Source organism: Porcisia hertigi, chromosome 36 (assembly GCF_017918235.1).
Source record: "Porcisia hertigi strain C119 chromosome 36, whole genome shotgun sequence".
Taxonomy (NCBI): domain Eukaryota; phylum Euglenozoa; class Kinetoplastea; order Trypanosomatida; family Trypanosomatidae; genus Porcisia; species Porcisia hertigi.
The window spans coordinates 2994401-3014592 of record NC_090595.1 but is presented as its reverse complement, the minus strand read 5'-3'; the positions used below and the strand labels follow the sequence as shown (position 1 = coordinate 3014592).

The 20192-nt window shown below is 54.9% G+C and overlaps 6 protein-coding genes across 6 annotated transcripts; all 6 read right to left on the bottom strand.

Moving 5' to 3' along the window:
* Positions 1-2209: 2209 nt before the first annotated feature.
* JKF63_00760 (uncharacterized protein) lies at positions 2210-5833 on the bottom strand (the record flags this gene model as incomplete). Its single annotated transcript, XM_067896810.1, has 1 exon — positions 2210-5833. The coding sequence occupies one exon, from the start codon at positions 5831-5833 to the stop codon at positions 2210-2212; it is 3624 nt and encodes a 1207-aa protein (XP_067752967.1).
* A 2883-nt stretch (positions 5834-8716) lies between these two features.
* On the bottom strand, positions 8717-10156 carry JKF63_00759 (uncharacterized protein; the record flags this gene model as incomplete). The annotated part of the gene is made up of 1 exon (XM_067896809.1): positions 8717-10156. One exon carries the CDS (start codon positions 10154-10156, stop codon positions 8717-8719), a length of 1440 nt encoding a protein of 479 aa, XP_067752966.1.
* An 812-nt stretch (positions 10157-10968) lies between these two features.
* Positions 10969-12498, bottom strand: JKF63_00758 (uncharacterized protein; the record flags this gene model as incomplete). The annotated part of the gene is made up of 1 exon (XM_067896808.1): positions 10969-12498. One exon carries the CDS (start codon positions 12496-12498, stop codon positions 10969-10971), a length of 1530 nt encoding a protein of 509 aa, XP_067752965.1.
* Positions 12499-13194: 696 nt separating this feature from the next.
* On the bottom strand, positions 13195-14031 carry JKF63_00757 (uncharacterized protein; the record flags this gene model as incomplete). Its single annotated transcript, XM_067896807.1, has 1 exon — positions 13195-14031. One exon carries the CDS (start codon positions 14029-14031, stop codon positions 13195-13197), a length of 837 nt encoding a protein of 278 aa, XP_067752964.1.
* Positions 14032-14923: 892 nt separating this feature from the next.
* On the bottom strand, positions 14924-16450 carry JKF63_00756 (uncharacterized protein; the record flags this gene model as incomplete). Its single annotated transcript, XM_067896806.1, has 1 exon — positions 14924-16450. The coding sequence occupies one exon, from the start codon at positions 16448-16450 to the stop codon at positions 14924-14926; it is 1527 nt and encodes a 508-aa protein (XP_067752963.1).
* An 834-nt stretch (positions 16451-17284) lies between these two features.
* On the bottom strand, positions 17285-20071 carry JKF63_00755 (uncharacterized protein; the record flags this gene model as incomplete). The annotated part of the gene is made up of 1 exon (XM_067896805.1): positions 17285-20071. One exon carries the CDS (start codon positions 20069-20071, stop codon positions 17285-17287), a length of 2787 nt encoding a protein of 928 aa, XP_067752962.1.
* Between the last annotated feature and the right edge of the window lie 121 nt (positions 20072-20192).

The following is a 20192-nucleotide window of genomic DNA, read 5'->3' as shown; positions in this document are numbered from 1 at the left end:
AGTGCTCGGCGAAAAAGAGAGCAAAAAGAAAAAAAAACGATGAAAGGGGTACAAAAACACTGAAACGCCCGCAAATATGTGTTCTCGCCACTCGCGTGTGATAAGCCACGAAATCAGGAGAGGACACACACACACACAGCCGCGCGCGTGCAGAGAAAAAAAGAAAGTTAGTGTGTCTGTGCGTGTGTTTGTGTGGATGGCTGGTGAGCAGACAACACCGTCACCACAACCGCTTCAAACTTCCCAATGGCGGAAATGGAAAAGTGAGTGGAGAAGCCCCACAAACTACACACACAGCCAAAACGTGGGTACAAAGGTATTCACCGGAGAGGGGCGGGGCGGTGGTGAAAAACGGGCAGAGGAGATCGGGGGAGGGGGAATATAGAAAAAAAAAGCAGCGGCAGCAGCAGCAAACGGTAGGGCTAACGGATCGAAAAATATTACCCACCACCTGTAGACGCGGAAACCTGAAGGCGTGCAGTTCAATAACATGAAAATAAAAATAAAGAAAAACACACACTTGTAAAAAAAAGGGGGGCGGGGTTCACTTACACAGTGAAAAGTGACCGTCCCGCACAAAAACCTGCCTCACCACCACCACCACCACCACCAAAGGACAGGAGAGGAGGAGGCAGCGTTGTTTACCGACTACCGTTCACGTGCGTGGGCATCCACGAGAGTGACGTGGCAAACCAAGAAAGACGACGACCAGGGCGACAAAACACCAACAACGAGAGGGAAATAAAATGTACAAAAATAAAAATGCGCGCGCACACACGTATCCATTGAAAAAAAAAACCTTTTTATGGAGGGGGAGCGTGAGAGTCCAGAGACTGCACTCCCCCAGCGACACCCTACACACAAAAATCTTTAGAATAAATCTCTGCACCTGCGATCTCTATCGTGGCGTCCTCTAACAGAAAGGTATGGACAGGGAAGAGAAAGGGTCGGTGATACACAAAGAGGAGGTGAGATGTGGGGGGGGGGGGGGGAGAGACGAGCAAAGAGCAGCGGTGGTAAAAATTGTGGTCGATGGAGTGGTGCGCGTCACACGCACCAATTACGAGAGAATGGATACAAGACACAGAAAGGGTGCCCCTGTCTCAGCGTGATCCAATTGTTTTTTTTCTTTGAATGTGTGTGTATCCGTGTCTACGGCGTATGAATATGCGCGAACAGTGAATCGAGGAAAAACAAAACAAAACAAACCAACACTCGCCAATGAATAAAGATGCGAACTACAGGTTTCGTATTTGTGGTGCGTCTAGTTCTTGTGACGACTTCGCTTTGTAGATTCCCAGTTCCTACCTTGTGCTGGCTCGAACAGGGGGTGGGGAGCTCCTGAGAGGGGCGAAGAAAGGGGGGGGGGACAGCGAAGTGATGACGAGAAACAAATGCAGAGCAGAATGCGTATAGGGATCAGGTAAGCGATGACACCTTCGCACATGTAATTATTTTGGTGTTCATGGAGAAAAAACGTCGATTTGACGATAGTCGAAGTGTAGTCCAATGCAGATGGAAGAGGAAAGTAGTGAAACATAATGCCAACGACGGAAGCGACACATTGCCTCAAAATTCAGGGTAGCGGGAGAAGGGTGTGAGGGTGGGAGGTAACAAAAAGAGGGAAACGGGGCACCACGCGGTGGTGGTGTTCGTGGAGATGAAGGAAAACCCTCACAGCTGACAAAAGTGAAAGCGGATCCATGTGAATGGGTTCTTTCATGGGTACCACCGACAGGGGCGCACCTAGCGAAAGATGGAGGCTATGAGGTGCAGCTGTCAGAGGTACCCGCGTTTTGAAACAGGGGGCTTTGCAGTACGCATTTATTTGTGTCACATCACTTCACAAAAACGCTCATCCGTACATGGTGTACGTGTGGCTCACCATTGTTTTGAGCGTAAATGTGAGCGCGCTTCTCGAAAATACACACACACATATATTATATGTATATATATGTATCATGTATAATGTATTCCTTTGAGGGCTCCTTCCCGTTCCGTTACGATGAATCGACGAATGGTAAAAAGAAGTCAAGCGAGACCAGAGAGACTTTTTTCTGCAGGCAGTACAAAAGAGGGAGAATACACTGCACTGATACTACCGAGATTGGAAAGACTGCAACACCTGAACGTGCCGACAGGTCAAGCAATGTGCACACATAGGGCAGTTGGGGAAGTACAGCGGCCTCCCCATCTTCCCCCGTCTGCATTACATGACGAGGCAAGCAAACTGTTGCCCTTGGCCAGCCACACGTGTCGGGATCGATGTACCGTAGACGTCGAGTACCTCCAGTTGCGGCAGAAAGGCTCGGACATCGCCAACAGTGGTGAGTCGCTGACACCGCGTGAAATACACTCGCTGCAGCGCCGAGCACCGCAAAATTCCACTAATGCCTGTGTCGACAACATCAGTTCGCTCGAGATGCAGCTCGACCAGATGCTTTAGAGAACTGAGCACGTTAACGTCCGACAGATACCGGCACTCGGCGCAGTTTAAGTACTGCAATGCGAAGCACTGCCCTACGCCCTCGAGTCCTTGATTGGTCAGCTGCGTCCCCGCTACACACAAGACGCGCAATCGACGAAGGCGGCCTATACAGTTCACGTCGGTAACATTACGGCACTCGGTGAGACGCAACACCTCGAGTGTCTCGCATGCGCTGACGGCTCGCACCCCATCGTTGTCTACAGAGGATTGTGTCAAAGTCAGCTCCCGGAGAGCGTAAAGCCTCTCCAAGCCTGGGAGGCATTGAAGTTGAGTGCACCTCGTCAGGTCGAGACAGGAGACGCACGCGAACGTGACACAAATCTGCTCCAGAATCGCGTCACTGACGGAGCTCCGCCGGAGCACCAGCCGCAGTACGCGAACCGTCTTGCCAGAGGAGCGCAGGACTTCGGATCGGTCCTTCGCAGTTGGCTTGCTTCCACGAGAACGAGAGCGGTGAAACGGATCAGATACACCTTCGTGAGCGGTGCGTGGCCGTGGGGTCGCTGGTGGTTGGGGCACGTACTGCTGGAGAACTTGGTCGAGGTGCGTCGCGGACTTGTTGGCGGGATGTAAACTCTCGCCCTTGGCCACACCAACATTTACGCTCACGCTGCGCGTGAGTTGTGGCAGTCCGCGTTTCTGCGCGGTCGAACCCGTGCTCCCGCGCCTAAGCGTACCGGCAAAACCCATGCCCGCGATACGTGTTGAAATCAAGGAGATACGATTGGCGTAGAGCACGCGCAGTTCTGGAAAAGTCCTCTCCAACCCCTCGAGTCGAGTGACTCGACTGCAGCCGTTCAAGTGCAGCACCTGCAGAACGGCGAAGCAACTTGCGCCTATGCCCAGTGACCCAGATGGTCCGGAAGTCAGCGAGGAGAGAGGCGAAGAAGACTCCTTCGACACACGACTCGGTGCCGAGCAGACAAACGTGGGTGACCCGGGGGCACTGCCTTGGCCATCACTACCGTCTGGTGTCGTGCTGAGCGTGTCGCCGGCTGAGGAGCCAAGAGCCGTCAGAGAGACGTTTAGCTCCACGAGAGCTGGTAATAAGGACAGAGGCGAGATATCGCGGATATCAACACAAGACCGCAATGATAGGTAGCGCAGCTTGCCGCACCGGCACAAGCATGAGAGCTCGCTGTCAGAAACACCTGTTGACTCGAGGTTCAGATACTCGAGCTGCGGTAGATTGCCAGCAAAGATGAGTGACCGCACACTGGAGCAGCCGCCCAGGCTCAAGAAGCGCAGGTTGCGAGCCAGCGATAGGTACCGGTTCGTCTCGTCGTCCGTCACGCGAGTCCCTCCAAGGTGTAGCCAGCGAAGAAAGCTCATTTTCTGAAGCCAAGACAGTCGCTTCAGGCTTTTGCAGCCGCTCAGATTCAGGTATCGTAAATCGGCGCACTGCTGGACGCACTGCATACCGGCGTCGGTGATGTTCGTCTGCGACAAATCCAGAGACAAAAGTCGATGCGTCCAGCGCCCATATGTACTGAGACCTGCGGTGAGCGATTTGATGCAGCGACAGGATGCCAAGTTCAGCCGCTGCAGACTCGGCATGCAGTGCAGCGCACTGCATCCTTCGTCCGTTACCAAGTTATCGCTCAGGTTCAGTACGCGGAGCGCCGTGAGGTTTTTTAATGCGTCGACGTCCGTGAGCTGGCGTATCGACTGCAAGTGGAGCTCGACTAGTTTATCACACAGGCCAATGTGCTGCATGTTTGCGTTAGATAGCTGGGTCCGCGGCATGCGCAGGCGCTCCAGCGTCCCACGCAGCTTCGCCAAAAAGCTGAGGTCTGTGATCTGTCGACACTCATCCAGGACCAGTTGCCGCAGCCGTGTGCAGCCCGTGAGCGGGAGGAGGTCCGTGTCCGTCACGGAGAGGCCATGCAAGCTCAGCGACTGGAGGTTGCCCAGCCGCTGAAGCGGTTCCAGAGAGCGGACACCACGGCAGCGATGCAGGATGAGGCACTCCAGCGATGTGCAGGTGGTCAGGGCCTGGAGAAAGGAGTCGTGCAGTGGGGTGTGAAGAATATGAAGGCAGCGCAGCTGCGTCAACGAGCCGAGAGGGCGAACTCCAGAGACGTACAAGTTGGTCACTTCTCGTAGGTCATGAAGAGATTTACCCCTCGCTGGGAATTCGTTACTGCGCGACGTGTCGAAACCACGGCGCACACCGTCTTCTCTGCCCGCCCCACCATTTGCGTCACCGTCCAGGGGAGGGCTGTGGGGTGCGTCAGAGAGACCTGCGGATCGTATTTCGCTCCCCTTGCACAAAATGGAGTCGATGCACCGCAGTGTCACGGGCTGCGACGCGGAGCAAGAGATAATGGATAGCGAAAGGAGGTTAGAGCATGCAGATATACACTGCAGGAGATCTTCAGAGATGACGCAGTTTTCCAAACAAATTTCTTTCAGTAAAAGTTCCCGTTGAACCGCTTTGAAGGCCGTCAGCTGCGCCGGATGCATGTGGTGAAGTCGCAGCGAGATACCGTAATACCGCGACAGCCACCATGCACCCAAAGTCGCGAAGTGAAGGCTAGCGTTCGACTTGCAGGTGACGCTCACGCAGAGGGACATCTCCAGTGCTGTGGACTGCCAACACTCCCAAAGACAGTCGCGGTCGCGCAGGTCAGCCGCTGTGGTAGCGTTAGGCTTGAAGGATCTGCTGACCATCTGCGTCGCAGACGGAGCAACGCGGTTCACACCTACGAATGGGTAGCAGTGGTTTGACAAGGGGCTCAGGCCTTGCGATGCGCCCATGCCTTTGATGTACAGTGGAATGACACAAGACGCCCCAACGCTCTGACTGAGGGGCGGGTCACTCCTATACTCATGAGCGCTCTCATCGTTCTCCTCCTCGCTGGCCCAGGTGTCAACGGGACCGTCTTCCTCCACAACCAGACCGCTGGTGCCTGAGCACACGCCGCTGTGCTCAAAAGAAGCCCGGTCGCCGAATGGGTCCACTCCCCCAAATAGCCCCCCATTCAAACCGTAGCGGTTGGTATCTCGCGCGAGCGCGTCCGCCTCGCCAACGTCTTCGCACCCACATGGGTTTTGTTCCAGCGTTACGGGGGTGACTTGGTAGTCACACATGACGAAGCCACCGCCCTCCATGTTTCTCTCAACGAAGAGACGCAAAAACGGATTTGCTGCTGCCAATGCTAGTGGGGCGGGGTTCGGCATAAAGGTTAAAATGGGATGAAACAACGACGACGAGGGGCGCCACGAGCGCTTCTCATTCATGACGACGAACGAGGAGAGGGTTCGATTACTGTTGCTGACTTGACGATCGTACGAGTGCGCCGATCGTACGGAGTCGACGTGTTTACTTAAACTCGAGTCCATTGCCGCGTCTTTTTTTTGTTCTCCTGTTCGCTCTTTCGCGGGCTGCGGTGTTTTACGTATGACACAGGTATCGCTCCGTACACACTACCCCTTTGCTGAGATGTTTGGATTGATGTGTGACACTTTTTTTTTTCAGCTGCTCGTCTTCGCCCCTTCCCCCAGGGATACACCGGATCTCTGATTGCCGGACACACACACACACGCGGAGAGGAGAGGGCACAAAGTCGATATGTTAAACAAAGGCAAGCGCGTTCTTTGTTTTCAGATGGGGTGAGACTTTGTCTATTTGGCAGGGGATGTAGGCGGTAGTGGCCGTAGCGGCAGACTACCAAACAAACAGCAAGTCGAGCTTCGCGAAACAGTTGCGAAGGCGAAAACACAACAAATCAGAGGGGGGGGAAGACTCCGATAATAATAATAAATGAAAAAAAAAACGACAGCAACACCAAGGTCTCTGCGCGAGAGTTTTGAGTGAAACAGACAACAACCAAAACCGACAGACGACGAGGAAGAGAAATTTGTGTGCCTCTGCTTCTCGGAGAATGGAGAGAGGAGTGACGAGCGCTTACACCCACTACAGCGGGAGGCAAATCGGCAAATAGTGAAGATTTTAAGCAGAACTCGCAGGTACACAGACACACACGCGCGAGAACAACACAGAGAGAGAGAGAAAAACGAAAACCGTGAAGAGTGCGCGTGCTGGATACTTGCCAATCAAATTACGTCGCAAACGAGATGAAATGCCATACCTCATGGGAAAGGCGCTTGGTTCCGTTTGTCCGTGATTCGCTGTGTGCAAGTCTTCTTATCCTGGGCATACGTCGGTGCGTGTGTGTACGTGGAAGCTTTTCAGCGGCGAGCCACAGCGACAGTAAAGACAAGGGAATGTGGCAAGAACCATATATATATATAATGGAGAAGCAGAATGAGGGGATCGTATGGAAGGTATGTACAGTAAGAGGGAGGTAAGGGGAGGGGGGGCGGGATGAGGGATGAGGGGTGAAAATTCGACGTGATCGCCTAACCTTGTTAATAATGATGGCGTGTGTGTGTGTGTGTGTGTGTGTGTGAGTGTGTGTGTGAGTGTGTGTGTGAGTGAGAGTGAGACACACACAGACTAGCAACGAGATGGCGGATCCCAACACTCCTCTCAAGACGCTAACCGCCTGGCCTCAGCAGACACCGCTTGAATTGCTGGAAACAGATGCAGTACACCACGGAAGAGCGTAATACAGACATGAACACCTCCACACAGACGAAAGGTACGCTCATGCGAAGGCTCTCACATTCCAACCCACGCGGGTGTACACGTCTGCACTCAAGCACGCGCTGCGCTTTCCACGCTAGAATGTGACACTACCTACCTGGCAAAAGGTAAGACGGGCGGGATTTACATTTCTTTTAACAACGCACAGAGGTGAGTCACGTGCGGGCAACAATAGCGTGGGGTATGTGTGCGTGTGGTGACGACGGTTGATACGCGACAGAAAGAGAGAGAGACAGAGAGGAGTTGAGGAGAGCAAAAGAGGCGTGATTGCGGCGTGGGAAAGACGCGCAGTGAGACATAAGCGCAGGTTGCTTCCACTTCCGTGTCGTTATCGTGGAAAATGCCCCAGGCACACTCTGCACCTTTGGGCACCGCACCGCCGTTGCCCCACTTTCACAAGTTCGTTCGACACCTCGCACTGGGAAGCAGCTGGATCATGGCGTCGACTCCAAGAACTGAGGTGCATTACCGTTTATGCCCTTTCTCATCAAACGAGAGGGTGCATCGTCTCGTATATCAAGGCTGTGATAAAAACGAAGCCTGTTTTCCTTCAATGTGTTTGATGCGCCTCGGCTACACTCTCCTGCACACAAAAAAAGCAACAACAACAAAGGGGGGTATTGCTAGCGGGTCTATTTCCACTGCTTCAAGGACGACGACAGGTTCACGTGTCGCCATCAATGATCGTTACTCGACTGTCTCTTGCTAGAAATGCCTCTATTGGCGATCGTGTATTTGTTTGCGTGTTTCAACCACGTACATTACAGCCCCCGCTATTGCTGAAGAGAGAGAGAGAGGGGGGGGGGGAAGGAGGAGGAGGAGGAAGGTATAGCCTTCGCCTCGCTCGTACGTCACTTTAATTCATTGGGCCGCTCCTCTCCTCGACTTGAAAGTTTCGGTGGGGGATGGAGAGAAGGGAGGGGATGGGAGGGGGGAGGCGAAGATATGAGCGAGTGCAGAAGCCCGGTACAACACAAGCGAGGCCACCAAACGAGAGTGGAATACAGAAATATACGAATACACTCCCGTCGTTGAACGCAACGAGTAAAAAAAATAAGGCAGGAGCATAGCAGAGACGACAGACCCCCTTGAAGACAGAAATGCACCTTTGGTTTCGCACACACGCACGGATACAAAGATGAAAAATAACGTGCAGACAAAGCCGCAGGCTTCCCCCCCCCCCCACACACACACATACACACACACAAACACCAAACGTCAGCAGCAAAGTAGGGGGGAGTGTGTATCTTGTGTGTGCGTGAGAAGGCCACCACGGAGCAAGACAAACCAAGGGTTCAACCTAAAAAGTGATCTCTCAACGAGAGGGAAGCGAGAGATGTACACGCCTCCAGACACACCTGTTCAACTTGCGTGCCGCCATGACACGAGAGACGCAAAGGGTTTCAAAAGCACAAAGACCTGGGACGGAGCGGGGGATAAAGTTAACCACCAGCCGAAAAGAAGAAATGCGGCAATCATCGCCTCAGGTCATAGCAAGGAGTCGCTTAACATCCAGAAAGAGGAGTCAAGTAGGTTGAGAAAAATAAAGACCGATCCAGGATACACGGCACCTTTGGGCTTTTGAGGACAGACAGAGAATGAGGGTGAATCGCTTCTTAACGCTCCTCGTCGGGGGTATCGTCACGAAGGAGAATGTCAAAGAAAGCCAGCAGCTCATCCAAGGAGGACTGAAAAGAAGTGTCACTGTCCAAGCGACACACATGCGCCTGTGCTACACACAACTCATCATTACGAATATCCCCCAGAATTGCCTTCGAGGACGAGTGGCCGAGCACCACGGCCTCTTGGTGTGGTCCAAACAAAATAACCGCCATCACGTAGAGTAGTGCCTGCTCGGCACGGTAGAGCAGCAGCATGAATCGCTCCAGTAACCTGTACACCCACCTGACACGTCCATCTAGCGGACCGCGTTCTTCCTGGTACTGCACCGATAAGAGAAAGAAGGGATGGGACAGGCACCAACATACGTGGTAGGGCCACGCTAAGCAACCGAGCACAGTCGCGAGGACACGCCGCGCGCGACTTTGCTGATTCCGTGATTGACGGGAGTACAGTGCGCGCAGCTTCACCTCCAGGTTGTCATCCAGCAGGCCCTCGTCACAAATAATACCGGATGAAGCGTGAAGTGTCTGCTCGGCGGCCTTACCGATGCCGGCAGCGGCAGCGGGAGTCTCGTCACCGGGCAGTTGAGTACCCACCAGCATAAATCTCGGCATTGCATTTGGCGATCTACAAGAGGTGCGGGCCTCGGTTCCGGTGTGGCTGGGTACAACCGGGCCAGGTGAGAACACACTTTGGATCCAAGAGTACCATTCCTTTAGGTACAAGATGCTGGTGAGGCTGCGACGATGGTACACAAACATGACACCATCGTAGTGGGTACTGCTCAAGGGTAGCCGTGCGACATCGCGGTAGCCGTGAGTGCCACCTAATTCATGAAACTCGACTATTTGTGAAACCATTTGTCGATGCTGGCACCGGGAGGTGACTCTATGATACGGTTGAGCTGTACAGTTTTTTGAAACCGCACCAGGTTGCCCCCGGTATTGGAGCGCACTGCTGGTTCCTCCAGGGCCGTTGACCATGTACTGCGTTCCCTCGACATAAGGATTGGAGTAGCTGGCCCTCCCCACCGAGTACAAACTGGGCAGCTCTAGTGTTTGCTCACTCGCAGCGGTTGCGTTGTACAGTGGTGGCATACTTGGACCCGAGTTAGTGGCGGTGTTCTCGAGAACTGAGGTAGTACGCTTCAGAGCCTGCACAGCGATCCCCACCGTCGGTCCCCACTCGGGCCCGAGGTCGTTATCCCCCGACGCATGATCCGAACACTGCGGAGCCTCGAGGGGTGATACTGCACCATTGCCTCTCTCAATCGCAATGTCTCCAAAAATGTGATCGCACAATCGCCGAATCAGCAGTGTCTTGCCCACGCTCGCCTCGCCTACGACAAGAATACGGGTGACCCGTTCGCGGTGGTTGCCCACCGCCGACGTTGAGTATCCGGAGGAACCTACGTAGCTAGAGTAGGAAGACATGCTTGGGGTGCGTGGAATGAAGTGGGAGGAGGACCGAATGGAAGACACGGTGAGGCAACAAATTCAAAACAACAACAACAAAGGGACATGCAGAGGGTTCACTTCGCGTTCACTGTGTGTTATTCGCGCGGATAAGCACTGGCCTCGCGGAGAAGGCCTTGTCGTCCGCGAGATGACGCAATAGATGAAGGAACAGAGAAGGTGCACGCAAGGTTCAGAGAGTGAAGAGAGTAGCAGACGGCGTCGGCGGAAGCTGATGACATGAGACAACAAAAGACGCCGCATATGCCCAGGAGGCGAACACGACGCAAGAGCATGATGCCGGCGCGTGTATGTGCGGGGATGAGCGGGGGGAGGGGAGGTGGTGCGTGCTCGACAACTTAGACATTCTCGGTATCGATGGAAACACAACTGTGCCCCTGACTGCGTCCGTGATGATGCGAAGGCAGTCTAAGTCTGAAATATTACCGACGACATCAAAGAACAATTTAAAAGAAGGCTAAATGTAAATATGCATATATATGTACACACACACACATATATATATACACATATGTAACTCTTTCTGCTAGCGTTGGAGTGGACGCACCTGGGCGTTAGCGTGGGAATGCGTCTCGGGAGTTATAGGTCCGCCCATTACCAGCAACGTCGACGCTTCGCTCAGGGAGCCGCCAAACGCCACGGCTCGCGTATACACACGCAAAGGGGGAGCACATGAAAAGAGGAAAAAGAGGGCGTCGCAGAAGGTGGGGGGCCACCACCACACACAGACACATACACATACACAACGGCGCCTGGAACATAGTTTCACTTTAGTCGCGCATCCGCCATATCTTGACACTCTTGTCGCTCTCCGCCGTGATGAGACGAGTGCCCGAGACGTCATATGTGATGGCGTTGATGCCGCCCTCACCCTGCAGGGTTCCTGGAAGTGACTTAGTTTTTGTCCACTGATAGGGCGCGTAGAACTTGCCCGCGACCCGCCTCGGCTGCGGGCGGTTCCAGTCGTAGAACGCCAATTCCCCATCTTGGCTGCCTACCGCGAGGACGCTGCGTGGGCTCATCGCACAGCAGCTCCACCGATACGCGTACTCCTCTCTCTCGTCTGTGCTGCGGAGACCTCCGCCGGGGGCATTCGTGCCTCTGCGATCCTCTACGACCTCCGTGTGGGCGTTTGTTACGAATTCACCCGATGGCAGATTCCACACCCGCACCTCGTCGGCACCACACGACACCAGCGCGTCACCGGCGGCGGTGAAGGAAAGCCCACGCACCGGCTTCTTGTGACGCGTTAGTCTCTTGGACGGCTGACCAGACCTCAAGTCCCATAGATAGATGAACCCGTCGCTACCACCCGAGATGACCTGAGGCTCCTCTTGCTGCACCACCAGCGACATCACGCTGTCTGTATGCCCCACCATGGTGTGCACCACCGCCCGGGAGCGGACATCAAAGACGCGCACGGTCGTGTCTCGACTGCCGCTGATCACCACATCCAAAGACGGATGCGCCGCGACGCAGTGCACGGAGCTCCTGTGCCCAAAGAATTCGCGTACCACTTCGTTGCGCTCGAGATCCCAGCACTTGACAGAGTGGTCGTCGCTGCCGCTAAACATGTACGGCGATCGCCTACTCAGCGAGATGGACCGAACAGCTTCCTTGTGTCCTGTCAAGTTCATTTTGAGCGCCCCTGTTTCAAGATCCCAGACCTTGATGATGGCATCGAAGCCGCCGGTGGCGAACCACTTGTTACCAGGCTCTACGGCAGTTGCCCAAACCCATCCCTGATGCCCGACAAGCACCTTCGAAAGCTTCCACTTCGGCGGAGCAGAGTACTGCCGCGCCTCGACCTCCTCCTCAGCCGCCTTCGACACCACAAGAGTGCTACGGGCTTTCAATTGCTCTGGGTTAACAGATAGAATATCATCCGCGTCACGAGCCCGCTTGTACGCCAGTACATCACTACTCGCCGACACCGATGGCTTGCTATTCTTTCCGCTAGACGTACTGGTGACCACAGCCAGAACACCTTGGCGTACGGCATCATGGCCGGGAGGGTCAGGCTTCGTGGTGGCGGCTGCTCCAACGCCGGCGCTCGATGACCCCGTCGCAGGAGGGGCGGTGGGTGGGGCAGTGCGTGGGTACAGTGCTCGCCACAGCACGTTGGCGCGCAGTCGCATCGCCTCTGACATCACTGCGCCGCTACTCTTCTTGTTGCTGCTGGACGTGCGAGGCGGCGCGTCAGGGTCGAATGGAGGCACATCCAGCACCGCGACGCCGTGGAGTTCCTGGGCGGCAGCCGCGTTAGATACGAGAAGCTCCTCCAGACCCCTCGGATTCATTTTCACCCCCCTCCCCACTGTTTGCGCTTGTGTGTGTGTGTGTGTGTGTGTGTGTGGGCGGGTGTGGGTGTGCGTGTCTAGCGGACTACCCGAGAAAACGATGAAATGTATTGCGCCAACGTCACCCCAGCACGAAGAGTCTCTGGCCACTGGCGAGCTTTGTTGAGGAGAGAAGGAAAAAATGGGGAGGGGCAAGAAGGGCAGGGACGAAGCTACTCATAGCTTTTTTTTTTTTTGGGGGGGGGGGGGGAAGTGTTCTTTCGGTTCGATAAGAACCCCCCTGCCTCCCTCCCTCCCCTCCCAAAGAGGTTTAGCTGTTCCTGTAGCCGGACGAGTGTAATTTGCTGGCAGTGGGTTTGCGGGGGAAGGAATTCAGAGCTACAGAAGTGTTTTTTCACAACGTGGACTTGTCAGAGCAGATGACCCCGCGTACAGTTTACGGTTGCGTTTCTCTGTGTGTGTGTGTGTGTGTTTGTTATTCTGTGATGCACTTCGCCACTAACATATGCACGCATATAGGCACCAAGGCACAAGAACAAACACCTTTTCCCACCACCTCGTACACACATCGGTGACGTCAGTGTGCCTTCAATCGCACCACGCAAGTGCCACAGCAACAATAAGAGCGACTCTCAGAAAAAGGGGAACAACGCCTCGGGACTTCGTTGAAGTGTTCCCTTTCCCACTCCCCCCCCCTCACGTGTCTTCATGGGCAGCTTGCAATGCTATGGCCGGGTCCGAGTCTGGCACATACTCTTGCCACTTTGAGGTTTTCACACGTACAGACATTTTTTCAGCGAGGCCATCGAGCGATGTGCCACGCAATACTTCGATAAGGAGCCCACGAGTGTACTCTATTGGCTCATAGCCGTCTGCTACCATACGCGCATAGACACGTAACGCAGCCATGTGGTCTTTTGCAGCGGTGCAAGCGCCAAGAACGGTATTGTATGTGACCTCGTTGGGTCTCACCTGAGTGGGATCCGTCATCCTTCTTTCCAGTAGTGCCACGGCGGGTGTGCACACACCGGCGCGACGGCAGCCATCCATGACGGCGGTGTAGGTCATCGCATTCGGGGCAATAAACAGTTCTTCACACTGGTCCAGCACCTGAAAACCCTTCTTCCACTCTCCGCATCGTGAGCAGACAGAGATTAGTGCGGTCATTGTCTTCACGTTTGGTGGAACCTCAGCGAGGCGCATCTCGGCAAAAATGCGCAGTGCCAGGTCCAGTTTTTTCGCGTTGGCGCAACCGTTGATGAGAGTCGTGTACGTGTACACATTAGGCACCACTTGATTGGTCTTCATCTGACGAAAGACCGTCATGGCAACGTCCATCTGTCCGGCGCGAGTGCATGCCTTCAGCACCGTGGTGTAGTGGAAAACATTTCGACGCACCAAACTGGACTGCTGCATGCGGTCAAAGGTCTGCAGTGCGCCTTCCCAGTTACCTGTCCGCGCAAAACTGTTAAGCTCATCCGTAAGCCAGCGCGAGGTAAAGCGTGCCACACGCGCCTCAGATAACGAAGCCATTTTTTTACTTGTCACAAAAAAAGAGGTGCGAGATGAGCAATGAGCGAGGTTCACACTGAGCAAGGACTCAAGACCCACGCAACCTAGTGGGAGTGGGGTGCTATCAACAAAAGGAAAAGAAGACAACTGCGTCGATGTGCCTTGCTGTGGCGAGCATCTACTCACGTATAATCGATCACAAATGCATATGTATTCTTTTATCCCCTTTCCCAGCAACGTGCAAGGGAGATTGAGAGAAGATGCCCTGGAACCTACTTCTGCTGCCCCCTCTCGGATGATGTTTTTTTTTTTTGGGGGGGAGTGGGGGTTATGTAGAGCAATGATGTGAGAGCCGGGTTATGCGTCGTCAAGGGTGAGAGACAGAGAGAGAGATGTGGTGAGGTTGACGCGAGTAGAAAATGCGAAAATGAAAATGTTACATCGAGGATGATGTTTTTTTTTTTTTTGTGACCACAAACAGATACACAGGCGCTCTCTCATACAGGTCGACAGTGGGGTTTGATGTGTAGAGAGAGAGAGCCAGGAAAGCGGTGGACAAGAAGTCCATCCCGTCCATTTTTCATTCTTGTGAAATCGGAAAGGTCTCTTTAGTCGACATGCCGGGCATCTAAACGCGTTGCGGTGGGTTTCTGCGCTGGGGACCTCTCTCCCCTTTTAACAGGGAGGATGTGGCGGTTTCTCTGCAAGATTCGACGGTGCCCGGGAAGTCCCTTTGACTTTCAAGTTGTGTATGTGCGTCTGTGGCGAGCAAGGTTATCACACGCAATAGCTGAACGATACGCACCATTGGCGACATGTTGTCATTTCAACACCACTACACCAAACAAGCATCGGCATAGCCGACGGTGAGTCAAACACAACTTCTCTTCATCGGTTGCTCGGCTCCCTCTTATCACGACGTCCACAGGCGGCAGCGGACACCCTCGTGACGGTATGTTGTTGCCTTCACCAACCACGAAAAGTGAGGCAGCCACCCGGGTACGAGGAATTCGTAAATATCGAACGCTATGTTTGCATGTGTCTTGGAAACATCCAACGAGTGCCTGTCGGTGGCCGCATCGCCCGGGGCGACACAAACGACAATACTTTCACTCCATCCACGCACATTGACCGCCTGCACATTTCCCTCGCCGAAAACCTTTGTGTAGGGCGCCAAGTTCGCCGCTGAGGGTAGATGATGTTCGTTCATCACTAGTAGACCGCCTGGACTGAGAAGTCTGTGTGCCTCCAAGACCCAGGGGTGCAGGTTGCACATTGTAGCGGTCACGGGTTCGAATATGTCCATGTAGATGAAATCATACGCGCTTGGGGGCAGTGACGTCAAGCACTTGTCAGCATCTTGCAGATGCACTTTTGTGTTGGCGTCGGTGTCGCAGAGGGTGCCCATTTGAATGCACGCCGCTACAACGGCCGGCTCTACCTCGACGACCTCGATGAGCGCGTCGGGTCCAACGACGAGGCGCAGGGCGTACGCCATGCTGTTGCCACCCATCCCAAGAATCAGAATGCGCACGGTGGGAGGAGGACACCACGCCACCAGTGCCGAAAACGCCGCGCCTGAGGCGTTCAAGTTGTAATTGCTGCCTTGCACAAACTTTCCCTCTCTAGCCTGTGTGGGAAACTTGATTTTGAAATCCTTGTCGGCGCCCTGCGTTGTAGTCGCGGCTGCGGAGGGGTTGTCTACACACTTGGAGCTCGACTCCGTTGTCGAGGCAGGACCAGTTTCGTTGCACGCAGCTATGAGCTCTCCCACCTGTCGACACAATTGGTGAGGCGTGCACTTTCGTGCGTCACACTCGTGCACCAGACGCAGGGATGTGTAGACAATCAAAGAAAAGGACACCATCGAGCTGCCCACACATTGTAGAATGTGAGGTGCATCGCGGAACACCACGGACTGCACATGAAAGCTGCGGTCCCTATCCCCACCTTTCTTGTAGGCGTCCTCATGGACGAAGTGGAACGTATCAATCGTGTATACATGTACTGCAGGGTCAGCGTTCGGGGCTGTTTGTGGGGTTTCATGGCCCTGTGTTGCCGGTGCAGGTGCGCCTAGTGGGGATGCTTTGACTGGTACCCCGCCTTTTGTGCGTGATGGCCACACCAGGCGTTTTCGCTCTTGCCATGTCGGCACATGAACGGGTCGAATGTTTACAATTGTGCGTGCCCACACCACATCAAAGCGCTTGAACACTTTGCAGGGAATGCGACATAGCACCCGCGTCTCTCGCCTCACCACCTCTGGCACGCGGCCAGTGGTGAGCCGAAGATCAATAAAGCAGCGCCAAAACGGCAGTGTGCGGTCGAATTCTCTCCCCACACCGGTGATTATCAGAGCCTCGGAGACTCGCCGTCGCTTCGAGTCGTGAAGCTTGAGCTCGCTCGTGTCGCGCTTCCGCTTCTGTGATAGGAGCGGCATAGTGAAGAGCCGAGAGTTGTGTCGAATGGATGGCACCACTTTCTTCCTCCTTATTTTTTTTCTTTATGGTATTATTATATTTTGGGTACGACGCGGTGCAGTGTGTCGGCCCATCGGTAGCCAACGAGATGCAGGAGCAACACAGTCTAAAGTTTCGATGTGTGAAATCTATTGAACTTCCTCTGTAAAATCGAATAGTGCTTTGTGTATGTGTGTGTGTGTGTGTGTGTCTGCGCGCGTTCATGTACCGGGAGCGAGAATCCCTGGGAGGATCTTATCCTTCGTGGTCAGTGGCGGGCAGAAAAGGGGAAAGGGACAGCGAAAATGTGTTGGCAGGGAGGAGAGAGCCCAAAGACGGGGGGGGGTGAGGGGTGGAGACAATGACCACAGTATTTTTTGGGGGGGGGAGGGGATGGAGGGATGGGGGGAAAGGGAGGGGGGAGGCGGCCACTTCGTTCATAGGTTCCACGGAATGCGGTGTGCATGCCGATTCAAAAAAAAAACGGAAAAAAAAGAGATGACGAACGGGGCAACTTCGGATGCACTGTTGTTGTTGTTTTTTTCCTCCACTGTTTCTATGTCACTCATTGCAGAAGTACAGATGCAGAGCACCATGTGAGGGTGGTTGTGTCTACTACGAGGCACCTCACCCGAACCATACTGATAGCTCATGGCACTCAAGAGTTCAACTTTTTATGGTTTCCCCGGCTATGTCTTCCCACTCCCCGCTAAGATCGGGACACCAAGAAACGAAAGTGTGACGCATTGAGGAGGTTTCCTTCCGTTGGGCGGCAGCTCTATCAGACATCTCCACCTCGCGTTGTGTCTAGCTCCTCACAAGCCTCCATTCAGGAAAGCCAAGTGGGTGGGATCAGCGTATGAGTTTCGACCCTTGTGTGCTATTTCCGCGAGCGGCGCTTCACTTCTCTCTTCCGCAAAGGAGACTGAGCGGTGCGGATTGCGGCGCCTCGCGCTCGCGCTCGCGCTTTTCAAGGCAGATGATGAGACGGAGTCTCGCTTGATGTCGCGCGCCGCGAATGCACTCCTTTCATTACGACAATCAACCGTAACAGTGTCCAGACTGCGACCCGAGAAAGCATTCGGGGAAATCAAGGAGAAAAGCGACACTCGTTCGTTTCCGGGTCCGACCGTGTATGCACTGTCCCATCCCTCGTCCTCCGCAGGCACTATCTGTGGTGGTTTGGTAGCCGCCAACTTCACGGGACGGTCGGCATGAGCCTCAGGATGATGGGCACCGCCGAAATGCTGGGCCTCTTTTTTCTCTGGCAAATAACCAGGAAGGGGAAAGAGTGGGGCCTGGGGGCCTGAACGCGGGTGGCTACGTGACTCCTCGATGGCGTCGCACAACGCGCGCTCGGCCGTCGTCAGCGCTGCGAGTGAAATGGACTCGGGGTCATGAATCTTTCTCGTCTCAGGTGGGAGGCTTGACGCGTAAGTCAGCGAGCCCGGTGAGTGCTTACGGCGATTCTCAGTCTCGAGTTTGAAGGGGCTCAAGATCGTAGTGCCAGCAGACGCACTGTTGTTCACGGCGCCCTTATTCCGTGGAAGACCGATGGCGCGTACAAGTTCATCGTGCTCTGTCTTGCGCATCCGTGCAAGGGCCTGTCGTTCAAGAAACTCAGAAACACCCGTGACCAGCTTCACGGACGCCGCAGTGCTTTTCACAGCAGACCCAGCGCCCTCTACATCCACGTGTCGGTTCGTGTTCGTGCGAGGTCTAAAGGTGCAGTCCACGAGTTCCTGCGCCGCCTCACTTTCCTTACGTTCTTGAATCGAGTCTTGCCGCTGCTGAACCGCAGTCATTTGCCGAAGGTAAAAACTGTCGATCTGGTCACGCGTCAAAATAAGGCGGTTTTGCCGTCTTTGACCCTGCTGCGGTAGCTCGTCGCCGCTGCCGTTGGTAGTTGCGACCCGGGTCTCTCGCCGGGGTGACCTCGACGGCTGTCTCGATTTCTCCTGCGAGGGACTTGTCACCACCTCCTTACAGCTGTTCTCCACGGATTGTCTTTGCTGCGATGGAGATTGAGATATGGGTTGCAGGGGAAGTCGACGATGGGGTGAAGGACGGTACAGATCGCTGTCAGCCGCAGTGCGCACCCCGCGGGACGCGCTTCTGCCGTGCTGACACGTCAGTCGCGTCACGACATCGCCATCACGGGAGGTCATGTGCCGCAAGACGTACTTCGTGCCTGGAGACAGTTGAGGGCGGAAAGGGCATTCTTGGGCACTCACAGAGGCCTGCCGACGCCGCCCCGCATCCTCGCTCACTCTTTTGGCGTTGTAGTAGAGGCGCTGAGTCAGCTCCCTCGCATCCACTTTGTGCACCAATGCTCTCTCCCCGCTGCACTCCTGTGTCTGCATAGCGGTGGCACGGAGTGCCGCCTCTTCCCGCTTCACCTCTTCGTACAAAGACTGGCGATGAACAAAGCTCTCTCGAAAGAAAGGTCCGTGTGCCCCTTTGGCGATCCACTTGTCCGACGTTGGGTTAGTCACTGGTTGATGGGTCGCACCTGAGTCCCCGAGAGCGTTGGCTTTGTCCACAATCTCATTGGACGCGTGCTGAGCAGCACCACTTTGGTCAATGTTTTGAATCCTGTGGCGCTGCCGAGAGACTGCCAGCGCGTAGAGGGCGTCGCTGCGACGACTACCGTTAGTGGTTGCTTTGGAGACTTCAACACCCGGTGTGTCGACAGAGCGACTCAGCAGCTCACTCAGCTTTCCTGCACAAGCGTTGCCGGCCCAGCGTTGGCGGGCTTCATCGAGCGAGGCGGATGTAGCGGAGATCTTCGGGTGGAAAGGGAAGGCCTCAGCAGCGGCCGCCTCAGCTCTTTGGCGGTGCTTCGACCGCTCCGCAAGAAATCGTGTGTTGCGCGCCTGGAACTCTTCCTGCTGTCGGCGACGGTCCTCCAGGCTTTGTGTCTGAGCAGCACCTGAGCCGACCAAAGATGCCTGCGCAGACTGCCACGCCAGGGTATCCTCCAAATCTGTGAGCTCCTGCTTACGTTGTCGTTCGCGGGCGACCAACTCGCCGTAGCGCAAAAGGCGGTCCTCCACGCGGACCGAGTCAAGGTGCCGGAGGCGCTCGACGTAGATGGGGGCTCTGTGATTGATTTGAGGTTGAAATGCCCCATGCAGAGCAGCCGCTTCAGCCCGCCGTTGTTGCTCTTCGCGATGCCGGCGGCGCATCTCAAGCTGCAGCGCCTGCGCGGCTAGGCGATCAAACACTGGACCCCTATTTGACGGAGATGAGGAAGGCCCAACGCCAGAGGGGATCGGACGCTCTAAGGGGGTTTGAACTTTCGCCTGTGCTTTATCCGTCACTGTGTCTTGTGCGGGTGCAGGGGGTGTGGTGGTGTTTGGTTGAAACGGGTGCGACACGCGGAACAGACGCTGTTTTTCCACCAAGACAGCCTTCTGCCGAAGCCGTCGCATATGCTCGTCGAAGGCGTGCCTCTCCTTCGTCCCGAGGGGGTAGTACCGTTCTGGCGACAAGCTTGTGTCCTCCAGGCCCTCTTTTTCCACTGGTCGTGTCAGCTGGGATCGGTCATCACGACAGACCTCATGCACCGTGTAGATGCCCTTATCGTTTTCTGACATCATGCAGGCTGGCTTTCACGGAAAGTGGAAAAAAAAGAAGCGTCCTACACCAATGGGGTGCAGAGGAGGGTGTCGTGCGCGAGCGACCCGTGTTGCACCGATGCCTCGGTGAATACGTGAGGAT